This window comes from Lepisma saccharinum, chromosome 6 (assembly GCF_977018435.1).
Source record: "Lepisma saccharinum chromosome 6, izLepSacc3.1, whole genome shotgun sequence".
Classification (NCBI taxonomy): domain Eukaryota; kingdom Metazoa; phylum Arthropoda; class Insecta; order Zygentoma; family Lepismatidae; genus Lepisma; species Lepisma saccharinum.
In genome coordinates this window covers 2,242,855-2,255,962 of record NC_139234.1, presented here as the reverse complement: position 1 = coordinate 2,255,962, position 13,108 = coordinate 2,242,855, and the positions used below count along the sequence as shown (strand labels likewise).

The window sequence follows — 13,108 nt, the reverse complement described above, 5'->3', positions numbered from 1 at the left end:
TGTTTAGAGCCAAAGTGACCACAAAGTTGTGCTTTTTAAAAAATTGTGTGGGGTGTTAGGGCGAAGTTGGTGGATAAATCACTGGGTCCGAGACATTACAACTTCATGTTTCATAATCTAAAAGTTGATTTTTTAGCACTTTCATCCTGTAGTGTCTGCAGTTTCTTTATTTGTTCTTCAGCACATTTTAATTTCTTTTTCAGAGTTTCCAACACACTATCTTGTTGGAGATTGGGCATATTGGGTACATTTCCAGTACTCAAAGTCTCTGAATTATGTGCCATGCAAATTCTTTTGCGAGGAGACAACTCTTCAAGTCTTTCCACTGCTCGCTTTCGAATCTGACGTTTATTGGCACATCCACTTCGATCAATTATGTCATTTGACTGTCGAACACTACTACAATTCACCACACAAGCAGGCAAATTTAAACATGGTACAGTGTTTTTTTTTTTAAGCTGCAGTCTACAGGTAATGCTCAGCAGGTCTGCTTTTAAGTTCCGTTCGTAATCGGCATCGTGAAATCGGGACATTTTTTACCACTTGACTCCTCTGTTTCCATGCTCTAACTTCGTGTGCAGGAACCATCTCAGTATGTGTGTTTGTCCATTTCTTCTGATCAGACATCAAACCATCTGTGTACCAGCTGTTACACATGCACGAGATGGACAATCAACTCGACAACGCGAGATTCAAACTGTGGGCCTGGGCTGCGAACTGGACACAGACAGTTCTCGAATATTTCTCTCTGATTCGAACCTGAACACTACTAATATGTCTTGTCCTCCCGTGTTTGCAGCTCTTATAAAAGCAGAAACCCACCAAATTGTTCATATTCAGGCCTAAGCCCTCGCAAGTGTTCAAATTGTCTGTCACAGCTTCCGCAGTCTTGTCACACATCGGAACGAAACAAAGGAAGTCTTCTAGAATACAGCTGGATCGCGAAACAATTAATCCACAATGAAAACCCTTCCTTTACCAACACATCTAATGTTTCGTCTCCCAATATGATTAAATGCTTACTCATTTATCTCCAGTGACGTGCCCAAGGGAGGGTTGGTGGGGCCATAGCCCCATTTGACCCAGTATTCCTTTAAAAAATGAACGTCAAAGACAGGAAAAGATGGCAAAATGAGGACTGACCACCAAAAATAGTAAGCGTAACCACTCTTCCTTCCGAAAATCCTGGGAACGCCACTCGTTATCTCGGACGCATTTTTTTTAAAATCAAGTCACCAAAAGTTTTTATCATTTCGTATTGGAGACTGAAGTAAAGCGCCTTGTACGCTATCAAATACGTACATCATCTACAAGTCCTTGAATTGAACGCTTAAAAGGAAATGACGTCAGAGACAACGCCATTGGATCCACCATCCGGTCAAAGAATATCTATTTAGGAATGGTTCTAATGAACGCATCTTTATATCCTCATTATATTCTAGAATGTTCCGCAGATAAACGAGATATAAATATTGCCAGTAGTTCGACTCCTCTTATTCAAGAACATTCCCTCTCGCGTCTTTCAGATATTAGAAATTACAACGAATTGCCCTACGTGTGGAGTTAGCTACCTTTGTTGTTCAGCTTCCAAATGCTGACAAGTCTCTACATAGAGCTCAAGTTCGCTACGACAAAGAGCAAGAAAAGTTTACGTGCAATATTATCAACAACAGGGTTATAGAAAATTCTCCGTCTTGCCTTGATAAGTATTTCTCTCCTAAAATTATCGTCACATTATTCAAGAAGATAAAAATCTAATTTTTAATAGTATAAACTGAAAAATTTCCTGATGGGGCTCGAGCCACCTGATCCCCACCTTGGATACGCGCTTGTAACAATAACAGGGTTGTAGAACATTCTCAGTCTTTTCTCGATAATTATTTCTATGCTTAAATTTTCGTTAAATTATTGAAGAAGCCGAAAGCCTAATTTTATCCAATGTAAACTGAAAATTTTCCTGGAGAAAGGGGGTCAAGGCCCTTATACCCCACTTTGGATGCGTGCTATTATCAATATCAGGGTTACAGAACATTCTCCGTCTGCCTCGATAATTATTTCCATCCTTAAATTATCGTCACATTATCTTATTTCACACCACAAGAAACCAAAATCCTCATTTTATCTAGATTAAACCGAAAACTTTCGTGCCTGCTTACACCTACTTCTTGCATTGTTCGGGCACAAAGCAACAGCACAATTGCGCGGCATTTTCCTGAAATGTTATTGTTGTTGCAAAAAAATTCTTTACTATCACACAAGAACTACAGAAAAAGGAAACATGGGGCACTTTCATGTTCCCTCACACAAATGCAGATCCTATAACAAGCGGAAAGGCCAGTGCAGGGTCACTCCTGTCCCGTGAGTGACGTCAGGGTTGGGACCGCCCACGACCCTCTTTTTTCAGCTTCGGGAGGGAAGACTGCGCTACTTTCTCAACTATATTATATACTTACTTTGGGTAACACGGCCGGTTGAAATACAATAACACAAGCTCAAAGGTTGTCTAGAGTCTAGACGGTGAGGTTCCGGCCCACACGTCCCTTGGGTTTCTTTCACCACGGAGACACCTGGTGGTAAGTTGTTCACTTCGCTCCTCCGAACAAAACGTTGCGTAGCTTACCGTATTCATTCGGCAGCAGTGGCTTTCCACATTGGTTGCCTACATTGTTGAATGTGCCTGAAGATAATAAATACAATAAACCCTCGGGATTCAAAGTACCCCAGGCACAAAAGAGACACTTTCTCTGAATTAGAGTTAAGAGAAAGTATACTTCCGTGTGTAGTTAGGGGCAGGCACGTGGACAGGGGGTGGGCTCTGGGGCCGAAGCCCCTACCCGGAAATCTTACAACTGTTTCGTTGGAAATACTGTACAGTGGTAATTAATTTTACTTCCTTAGCAGGATTAAACCTCATCTTGTATAATAAGTTGTGCGCTGAGAAATTGATCTTAAGGGTTTCTACGTCACCTTTTTCGCCTTTAGATGGCAACTTATAAGGAATACCCCCCCGAATAGAAGTCTGGCTACGGGCCTGGTTTGAGGCGGGCGGTCTGTAAATTTCAAAGCAAAACAACAAGCGTCAGAATAAACGCCATGCTATTTTCATGTTATTGAAATATATTTTTTTCTGTACAGGTCACATTGTAGGCAACGGCTCAAAATTAATGTCGCCCCCCCCCCCCCCTTCTCCACTCATAACATTTTTCATTTTCCATCAGCAAATTTGCTTTGTAGCATGGTGCAATTAGTATATTTCTCACAATCATTCGTGCTATTGGAATATCCATATCCCAAGTTTTATCACACAAGGTTCAACCATTGCCTGTAGAAGTGCATTGATTGGCGTCTACGAATACCACATACGTATATAAGGCCAGCGCACGTCCCGATTTATACCGCGTTTGGTAGAACCTGTCCCTCTTCCCGCGCTAGGGAGCGCTCAACAGTTTCGGTGCCGATGAGAAACGAGGAAAAAATCGTCTGCTGGGCAGCGAGGAGCGAATGAAAGCCAGAAGAGAGGCGCTTACGTAGACGCTGTTGCGACGTTGCGTATTTTAATTGGCTGCCTGGCTTTGACTTTCCCCAGCACGGAAACTGTTGAGCGCTCCCTAGCGCGGGAAGAGGGACAGGTTCTACCAAACGCGGTATAGTAAGTAGAGCCCTTTTTTTCTGTCTGCAGTCGGCACAGGACGTAAGAATATTCTGATTTTTTTTTTAATATTCGTGTCTGTTCTCTTTGTAGATCATGCAAAATATTGCATGTATTGTTAAAATTGTGTTACTTTTCTATTGGTCAAAATACCGTAGTTTAACACTGGACACTGCGTGATAATGAAAAAGTTCTTCGATGTCCAAGATGTTTTCTATTAATTTCCATATTAATATTCAGGGGGAATGTTGTATGCTGAATATGAAAGCCTTGATTTTCTCCCATCATTTACATTTAATATAGTTTAAGTATCACAAATTTTAACAATGGATGGTTGTAACTAAGTGTTGAAATCCTGAAGAAGTCGGGGAAATTTACTGTTTTTCAGAAAAAGTCAACATTTTTGCAGTAGTGCAGTAAATGTAGGTTTTTGAACAAAGAGAAAAAGGATAACTAAGAAATTTTAAATTTAATGTCAAGAAATTATACTTCAGTTTGGTATACTGAGTATTACCAGTAGTTACATTTCATATAAAATACTCTAAAAAAGTTTTGAACTTGTTGCAATTTTTGTGTTGTGTGGTTGATATTAAGATTAATACACATATAATTAAATTATGTATTAATGTTATTATTGAAATGATTTTTTACAAAGAAAAATATTTCTTCCTTTAATAGTAACATGTTACTTCCTTCAATAGTAACATGTAAAAGCACACCCCTGATGCTCCTATACGACAGTTAATTTCTATTGTTTCTCTTTTTATTACTTTTAAACATGTAAAGTGAATTAAACATGTAAAGTGAATATTCTAAACACTTGGTTAAGTGGAACTCTGTGTAGTGTGTAGGTAAAATATAGTAGGTGACCTTCTTACACATGTTTTAATACACAACTTTTCATAATGACTTGGTCGGAGAACCTGGAGAAGTCAGGGAATCTTATTTTTATAAATTTGTAGACACCCTGACAGATTCCTTCCTTAATGACTGTGCTCTGAAACCAAATCTGCGGGCCACTCTGTTACCACCCTGCCAACATATTTGTCATTTAATTTCTTGTAATGTTTTATTGTGAGTCGCATCCGTCCATAATAATAATAATAATAATCCCGATTTCACACTAAAAATGTGTAATGCCATATACTTCTATGCCTGCAATGTAAGTATACAAGTATGACGTCACGTGGAGTCATAAATTTCAGAATAATAATATAATTATAATTTTAACAAAGTTTGATACAAGTACTTTGTTAAATATCCCTTAAAAATATCGAGTTGTTCGTGACAAAGTTATTCTCGAATGGACGTTTTGTGCACGTTTCTGAGGGCCTCTAACTTACGTCACACGGAAATTCCGAAACAATAAAATGCTTGATACATATTTCGCCGTGCTTGGTTCCACGAAACCGCCATATTGGTTTGTAAAATCGCCAGGATGCTCCGATCCCCATTTTTCGCTTGAAGAGAAATAAAGAGTCGCGAGTATGTTCACGCATGAAGATGAGAAGGGATCATAACCAGTGCTGTTCTGTTGGTTGTGGAACATTCTCCCTAACGCATGCCTGCTCTGGATTCAGCATTTTTTGGAGGTCGGGCATCTAATCTCCTTTCTAGACTCCAGGAGGCAAGAATTGGAACGTTGGTGGTTTTTGTGAACTCGCATGGATTCTTTCGGGCGCGGAGACGTCCCCAGTGCGCATGCGCGTCCAGCTTCGATCCGTGCCTGGGCCTGCGTATCCAACTCTGCTGTTTTGAAACCAAGTGTGGTTGTTTTTTGTTTGTATTGCGGTCCGTACTTTTGCTGTTGAGACAAATTTTTGACACTGATGTGTGTTAATTTCCCACGTCATACTTCCTTCATATCAACGCACGCACATGCGCATGTACGTGAAGTGTGCAGAAACGCTTTCGTCCTTAATATGTGAACCGGGATTTGTGACATGTAAATATTCAAATAAGAATTTTAGAATAGATTTCCGATGAGATGCGTGTGTCTCAGTGGTACAGATTACACTACAATTTATAGTAGTTAACGTTGTCACCTTGTAATCATGGAGTCCAGTTACGATTCCCGGTGGAAGCACGTTGAACCGTTTTCCGGATCTTTTAACCTATTCGAGCATGCAATTAGATTTAAAGAAACTTTTGCCAAACGTACTTGAGTATAAATAATTGAGTCCATTGCCAGTTATCTGAACATAAAGTGGATTCAGATTAACCAATTACATTCTCATTATTTAGATTAATAGCACACTATTGACAATTATTCGCAGAATAAAAAGCTGAAGAGCTCGTGATCATTGTTTCAACCTTCAGTTCCACAAAATATGTGAATTTTATGATTTTCTAACCAGTATAATGTTGACATAATATTGGCATACCAAAACAAACTTCAATACAATATCGTGGTGATTCCATATTTGAGTCGCTCTCGCGGAAGAAACGGCCGGTTACGATAAGCGGAAGCGACGCATGCACTGTATTCAATTCTCCTACTTCTGGCTGTCTTGGAACCAATTTCAACCATACTGACTTCAGGGGCAATTCTGAACTTGTACTGCCGCTCTGCGGTACACTCGGGAAGTTTCAATGATAATTTCGAACGAACAAAGAAGTCTTTAATATTCTTAATAGCAGTGGAATGATTCATAAACATTTGATTTATATCTTTCGTATTGTTGTGTACCACAGTAAGCAGAAAGTATTGAATTAACTAGAAATCTTAAGAACGAGAACAAGGAGAAGATAAAACTGTGGAAATTTCAAAATTCCCTTCGTTTCTTTCAATTTCCGATACTAAGGTAACTCTTCTTATGTTCATTTTTTATAAAACGACAATAAAGTCAAAGTTTACTAATCTATCCTATCAGAGTCGAATTATTTAATTATCACAATTTGTATTAATTCTCACATACTAGAGTTCTTTTTACATAACAAGTTGGAGTGAATTACATTTTCACATATAAACTTACTTTCTCTATTAACGCCCTCATTGTTGCGACTAGATCAAAGAAGCAGACAAGACATAAAATAGGGAGAAGACTAATAGAAAATATCTCATTTGACAGCCATTTTGTTGAAAAAATGAGCAGAAGACATTATAACCGTATCAACCTCCCGCTCCTGGACTCCTAGTTTTTAGGATGATTTTTAGAAACTTATGTTTCACGCTGCGTTACGGATGCAAAACATTCAAGACACTTCCCTAGAAAGCGACGGAGGTTTTTTAAACCGCGATCTAGCTCATATTTAGTCTTCCCACTTGGCAACACTGCCCATAGCGTCCCTTTTTTTCCTCCCTGGAAGTAGCGGGGAGGGAAAAAGAAGGAACCGAACAATGTCCGACGCTGTTCCATTTCACCCCCCGATGAGCAGAAAAAGTACACACTTAGAATCATCTCGAGCGCCCCTTCTGCTCGTCAGGAGATTGATTTCTTGCTATCGGAAAGGTAAAAAGGGGGGGAAGGGGAGGCAATTTTTGAGGCAACATATTTATCAACAGAAACAAGACGTGCGGTTCGGGGTTTAAAATATACCTTCTATGTGCAATTTTGAGCATATCTTCGCCCCCTTCCCCCCCTGTTATTTTGTCGCCATGGTTATAACACCCTTTGTGGAATTTAGGAATGGTACCGAGAAGGAGAGGCACTTCTGTAGAAATAGAGACTTTGTGTCGGATATGCTGATATATACTTGGCGAGTCTTTAAAAGAGGCCCCGTGGAAAATGTGCTCCTTGCATGTAGGCAACCCTGGTACACCGAAGAGAAGAGCGGGGTAGAGAACAGTCCAGGATATCGGTGCCAAGTAGTTTCGACAACATGACATAGAGGGGGATCGAAACGAAAGTGTCCAATGATGACCTTGAGGCAGGCAGCGTGCAGGTCAGTTGAGTAGTTCAGCGGCGAGGAAAGTTGTGAGTGTGGTTCCGTGGGTCAGCAAGGTATTAACGGTGTTGTCGAGACGTATGCACGCCTCGGTTCTTGGAAACAGTGTGCAGATTTGTTTACGACGGAGTTCGCGGTGAATGGAGTTCCAGCGAAGACCCCAACCAAATCAGTAATGCAAAAACTGATTGCAAAATGGCGGGAAACCGGATCCGTGCTGAATAGGCCAAAAGTGCGTCCGAAGACTATCCGCACTGAGGCAAAGGTGGGCGACGCGGCGCAACTAATGATACGCAGTCCACGAAAATCATCTCGGCGTTTGGCACAAAAGTTGCAGGTGACCCAGTCAACCCCTATGCGGATCCTCAAGCAGGACTTGAACTAGCACGCATTCAAAGTTACCGTGATGCATCAGGTGCGGGATGTGGACAAGGTAGCTCGCGTGCAGTTTTGTGAGTGGTTTCTGTCCAATATTGCTCCGGAGGTGCTGCAGGATGGTTACTTATCCATTTCCGATGAAGCATTGTTCCATCTGTCAGGCCACATAAACTCCCAGAACACGCGACACTGGTCATGTGACAATCCACACTTGTTCATGGAGGTTCCACTGCACGCCCAGAAACTCGGTGTCTGGTGTGCCGTGTCGTCACGCCGCATCATCCCCGTGTTCTTTCATGAGACTGTGAACTCGGCTCGTTAAATCAGTAACATATTCAACGTGTTTGTTGAACAACTGACTGAGGATGAGCGAAGGAACGCTTACTTTCAGCAGGATGGAGCCACGGCGCATACAGCATGTGCAACGATCACGCGCATTGAGTCAGTGTTCCCGCCTGATCGCTTCATCAGCCGTGGCACGAACCAAACTTGGCCACCTCGTTCTCCAGATTTATCGCCCTCTGATTTTTTCTTGTGGGGAGCTCTAAAGGGACAGGTGTATAGCAACAACCCTCACACACTCGAAGAACTCCAGAACAATATTTTCACAGCTATCCAGGACATCCCGCAAGATGTCCTCGCCCGTCCTTTTCAGAACATGTGGTATCGTCTGCACACGTGCCTCGAGGTCAACGAAGGACACTTCCAGCACCTCTTCTAGATAGGTTGTTGTCACGCTGTACTGTATTTACAGAAGAGATGTTTCATTCATTTACGTTTATGTCAAGTTGTCTAAACTGCTTGACACAGATATCCTGGACTGTTCTCTACCCCGCTCTTCTCTTCGGTGTACCAGGTTTGCCTACATGCAAGGAGCACATTTTCCATGGGGCCTCTTTTAAAAGACTCACACACACACACAGGGTGCTCGGAAATTCCCCTTACAAACCCCTAGGGCAAGTAGAGGGGACTGAGTAGACAATATTTGGCTACAACCATGACAATGTATCGGATGTGCCTGTGTTGGTATGCAACCGGGTAGGCTGTATTTGACGTGAGAAGATCACCTGATGGCACGTGACGTCTACAAATTGTTGCGTTCCACTGTCGACACAGGTGTTGATCGATGAATAGTAGCTACGTTTATTTTTTGTTCCCTTGGCATTGTTACCAAATAAATTGGTTTCTATTATGGACTGAGTCACACGTCATTCACTTCTGTACCTTACGTATCATCTCATTTGACATGGTTGTGTTATCAATGATGTCACTTTAGGTTATCAGGTGATCTGACGTCATGTACTGCCTACCCGGTTGCATACCAACACAGGCTCATCCGACACATTGTCATGGTTGTAGCACGGAAACGGTACGTTTCCGGACATGGGTTCCTATTCCAAATATTGTCTACTCAGTCCCCTTTACTTCCCTAGGAGTTTGTAAGGGGAATTTCCGAGCACCCTGTATATATATAGAGAGAGAGATGGATAAAGACCTCAAATTAGATTCATGTTACTATATGAAGCTTACATTCAGGTAAAATTCCACTCTTGGAGAGTTCTTAGCATCGAAACGATGCGTCAGATAAAAAAAAAAAACATTAATAAAAGTTGTTTGCTTTAATGACTTCCATACCCCGAGGAAGTTTGTGGAATGACGCGCTGTGTATGTTGTGTATATATCTTTCGAGACGAGTGTTTATAAATCTACGCGAGCGAGAACGAGTGGACCATTTACCACTCGAGATACTACACAGTCTCGTCTCGCCTAGATATCATCGCGTATGGTGACTTTATCACCTGACCTTTGAAAGGGGGACATGCTTGTGTGTTCCTTAACATATTCAAGGCACGCGAGGTGTAAATTTGTAGCGTGTAAATAAAAGATCTCAAAAAAGATATCTGTTGTGTTAGGTGAATGTCTCCTCTCCACTTATTTTTCGCAAAGTTGTCTTCTGTTTCTATTCTTCAGGTTGAGAAATGCTCATGTATTGCATGGAGCACTTCTTGATATTTAGCCTCGCATTTCCGCCACTTTTGGCTAATTGCAACGATGAGGATGAGTGTGTTACGATCAAATTGGTGAAGGGACATTCACAAAGAGCACCCGTACTAAGGCCAGGATTCGAACCCGGGATCCCTGTAAAATAATCACGAAATTCACATAATTTATTTACATAAAGAAGTCGTAAAATAAACATACAATTCTGTTCAAATGTTAAATCGTTGCGCTCATTAAAGTGTGTGCTATTTTTATGTAGCAACTTCCATGGTTGTATTTAATTTGCAATAATTATCTCTTTGGTTTAATGTCTCGCTTAAATTGAACCCTTATATGTAGGTCCTGTCCCATTATAAGAAGAAGTAAAGTCACAATTGTAATCTTTAAGTCTTTTCTCTTGCAAGAGACGATGTTTTTTGTTTTTTTTTTAACAAAATGACCCCCAAAAAATGAAGAGGAGATCGTAGTTTTGATATACCTATCAAATTTTAATCTCGTTTCTGAGACTGAGATATGAAACGCAGTTAATGCGCCTATGTGGGACTACAGGCAAAAGAACATGCGCAGAACCGCGTTTGGAGGGGAAGGGTAGAGTGGAGCAGGCTTCCATTATGGCCAGAGTTGAACGGATGGAGGGGAAGATGCGCGATGGCTTTTGGCCGAAACTATGCAAACAAATGCAAACTAGCTCAGGATAATGGTTTTCGCGTAATAATTCAATATTCACTTTACGAGGAACAAATTTCAACACCAGATACAGAAATTGTAATCATTATATAATTTGATGGAGAGCAAAGGTAACATGTAAACAATTGTGAAAGTTTTGTATTTAAGATTAGTACAACTGTAAGGGCACTGAATGTGGACCCGGTTCAGTATATAAAGAACATATTAGAACGAGTGTACGGTTATTTGGAAAATATATACTTGAGGTCATTCGCAGCATAGTCAACAAATAATTGGTAATGCGTTTACACATTCCGTGATTTTCTATGGGATGACGTAGCATTCTAGATTTTTTTGGTTGGTTTGATTGTTTTGTTTTACTTAACTCCTCAGCAACTTTTGGCTAATTGTGAAATGTTTAGATAGGTAAGGCGCAGTGACAACATAAGATCGTCATTTGTTGGTGTACATTTTTCTTACATGTGTTGTAACTGATTCATTCTTGTTTCTGGCTATTCGCTGCCTTGATGAAATATTGATAATCTTTTTCCTTCTTTCTAGGCCTCAGATGCCGGTTCCGATCTCTTCACAACTTCTCGAAAACGTAAGTATCCGATTTCTACATTTTTTTTTGTTTGCTTATTTCGGGATTTTCAGGAAATTTCACAAGCACGAAACTAAGGCCTGTGTGCTTTACCCTGTATTATGCCAAGGTATCTCATCATCCCTTCCCCCTTCTCTTCCTCACTAAACATGATGCCTTCTTTTCGTGACGACATTATTTTCGGCGGTCTCCGAGTTGCGTGTTTCACGTCAGCGGCGCTGCGATCGCCTGCCCATGATAAACCCCTTTCCTCCTCCGGAAAGAAGTAATGGAAACCGCGCACCGGGGCCGGGAGGGAAGATAACTGTAATAACCCCCTCCGCCACCAGGTGGAAGGCCTGTAATCGCGCGTTTCGTGTATGTTAATTGGAATCCCCCTTCGAAGTCGCCGTTTTCATGCCCGGCTGTTTTGTTCGGTTTTCCGTTCAATTTAACACGTTGATAGATTCAACCCCCTCCCCGTAGCTTCTGTGTTGGCTTCGAAGTCCTCCCCCCCCCCCCCCCAGCCAGGCTTGTAATGGATTTTGCGATAAGGGAACTCGCTATGTTGCAGGAATAAAGTTGTTGACTTGAGCACCAGATACGACCGGGCTTCGTTCATGTGCTTTTTATTGCTTTCCGTGACAACCTCCCTCCCTCCTTTAGTAGAAAGCCAAATGAAGTTTTCAGCTACGCTATCTATACCTTTGCACAATTATGGCCTTTTTAAAATGATGTACAGGGTGTTTCAAAAGTCGTTCAACCGTATCTTCGATCCCTTATAACATTAAAACTGTATTTTGAAATCCCGCCCATTGATACATTTTGCAATAATTTATTGAGATTGATAGTTTGGAAAAAGGTATACGAACGTTGCCAGTTTCGTGTAACTATTAAGGGGGTCCCGGGTTCGATACCCGGTGGAGGCACATACTGGTTCGAATCACACTTTAAACTGTAGGTTTAACAATCCTGATTGTATCATCTTCTCTTCTTCATCTTTGCAGCCACCTCATACCCGAGTGTGACTTTTAGAGTAAACTAATTGTATTCCGGCTCGCATGCCTCACACTAATCTTTTTTTTATGGAGCTGAAGATTGCCTTTCTTCACCTCCTTCAGAGAACTTGAAGAACACCAATATTCATTGAAGTGTATACAACAGTTTTTTCGAGAAAATAATGATACAGTAGACTCGCGATTAACCGAGGCTCCGGGTTAACCGAGGGAGTGGTTGGAAAACATCGCGCTTCATAACGCACCCCCTGTTTGTTTACTAGTAAGTTGGAGTCAAGTCACCGTCCGCCCTGCACGTGTTCGTTACATTGTTACGGTGGTGTTTATAAATCTGTGTAGGCCTATTCTAAGCGAGTATGAGTGGCAAACGGAAAAGGTGTGTTGTTTCTCTGGAAACAAAATTCAACGCAATAAAAAGATTGGATAAAGGTGAGTCTATTAAAAAGGTTGTTGCTGCTGATGGAGTCGGGGAAGTGACTGTTGGAGATTGGAGACGTAAGCGCAGGGGCGCCGACTTGTCAAAATTATTGGGGGGGAGGGGGGCTCTGATCATTGAAATAAATGAATGAATGACTCACTCCCTCCCTTTTTTGAAAATAAAAATTACGTCTTCGTATAGCAGTTTTTAAGCAGCTATTATATTCCTCATGCAAATGAAATGTAACATGAAAAAGGGTTAGAAAATGTTTCAAAGTCGCTTTATGTCTTTTGTGTCTGCTCATTTGTTTTTTTTTTTTTAGATAATTAACAATTTTATTGAAAAGTATGTATTTACATTAAGAGGCCAACCTAATAGTTTTATGCCGGCGTCGGTAGCCGAGCGTGTTGGGTGGTCGACTCAACTCGCTTTGATCCAGAGGTCTCGGGTTCGAGTCCCGGCGAGGGCATGTGTGTGTTTTAATGTCCGCAACAGACATTCGACGGGTT

General features: G+C 41.3%; 1 protein-coding gene across 3 annotated transcripts in view; it reads left to right on the top strand.

Moving 5' to 3' along the window:
- tay (tay bridge kinase) overlaps positions 1–13,108 on the top strand; it is a 624,643-nt gene that overhangs the window by 535,108 nt on the left and 76,427 nt on the right. For all 3 annotated transcript variants that reach the window (XM_083123369.1, XM_083123368.1, XM_083123367.1), the window contains one exon: positions 11,144–11,186. In XM_083123369.1, coding sequence (XP_082979495.1) covers positions 11,144–11,186 — 43 coding nt within the window. The remainder of the gene's footprint in view (positions 1–11,143; positions 11,187–13,108) is intronic.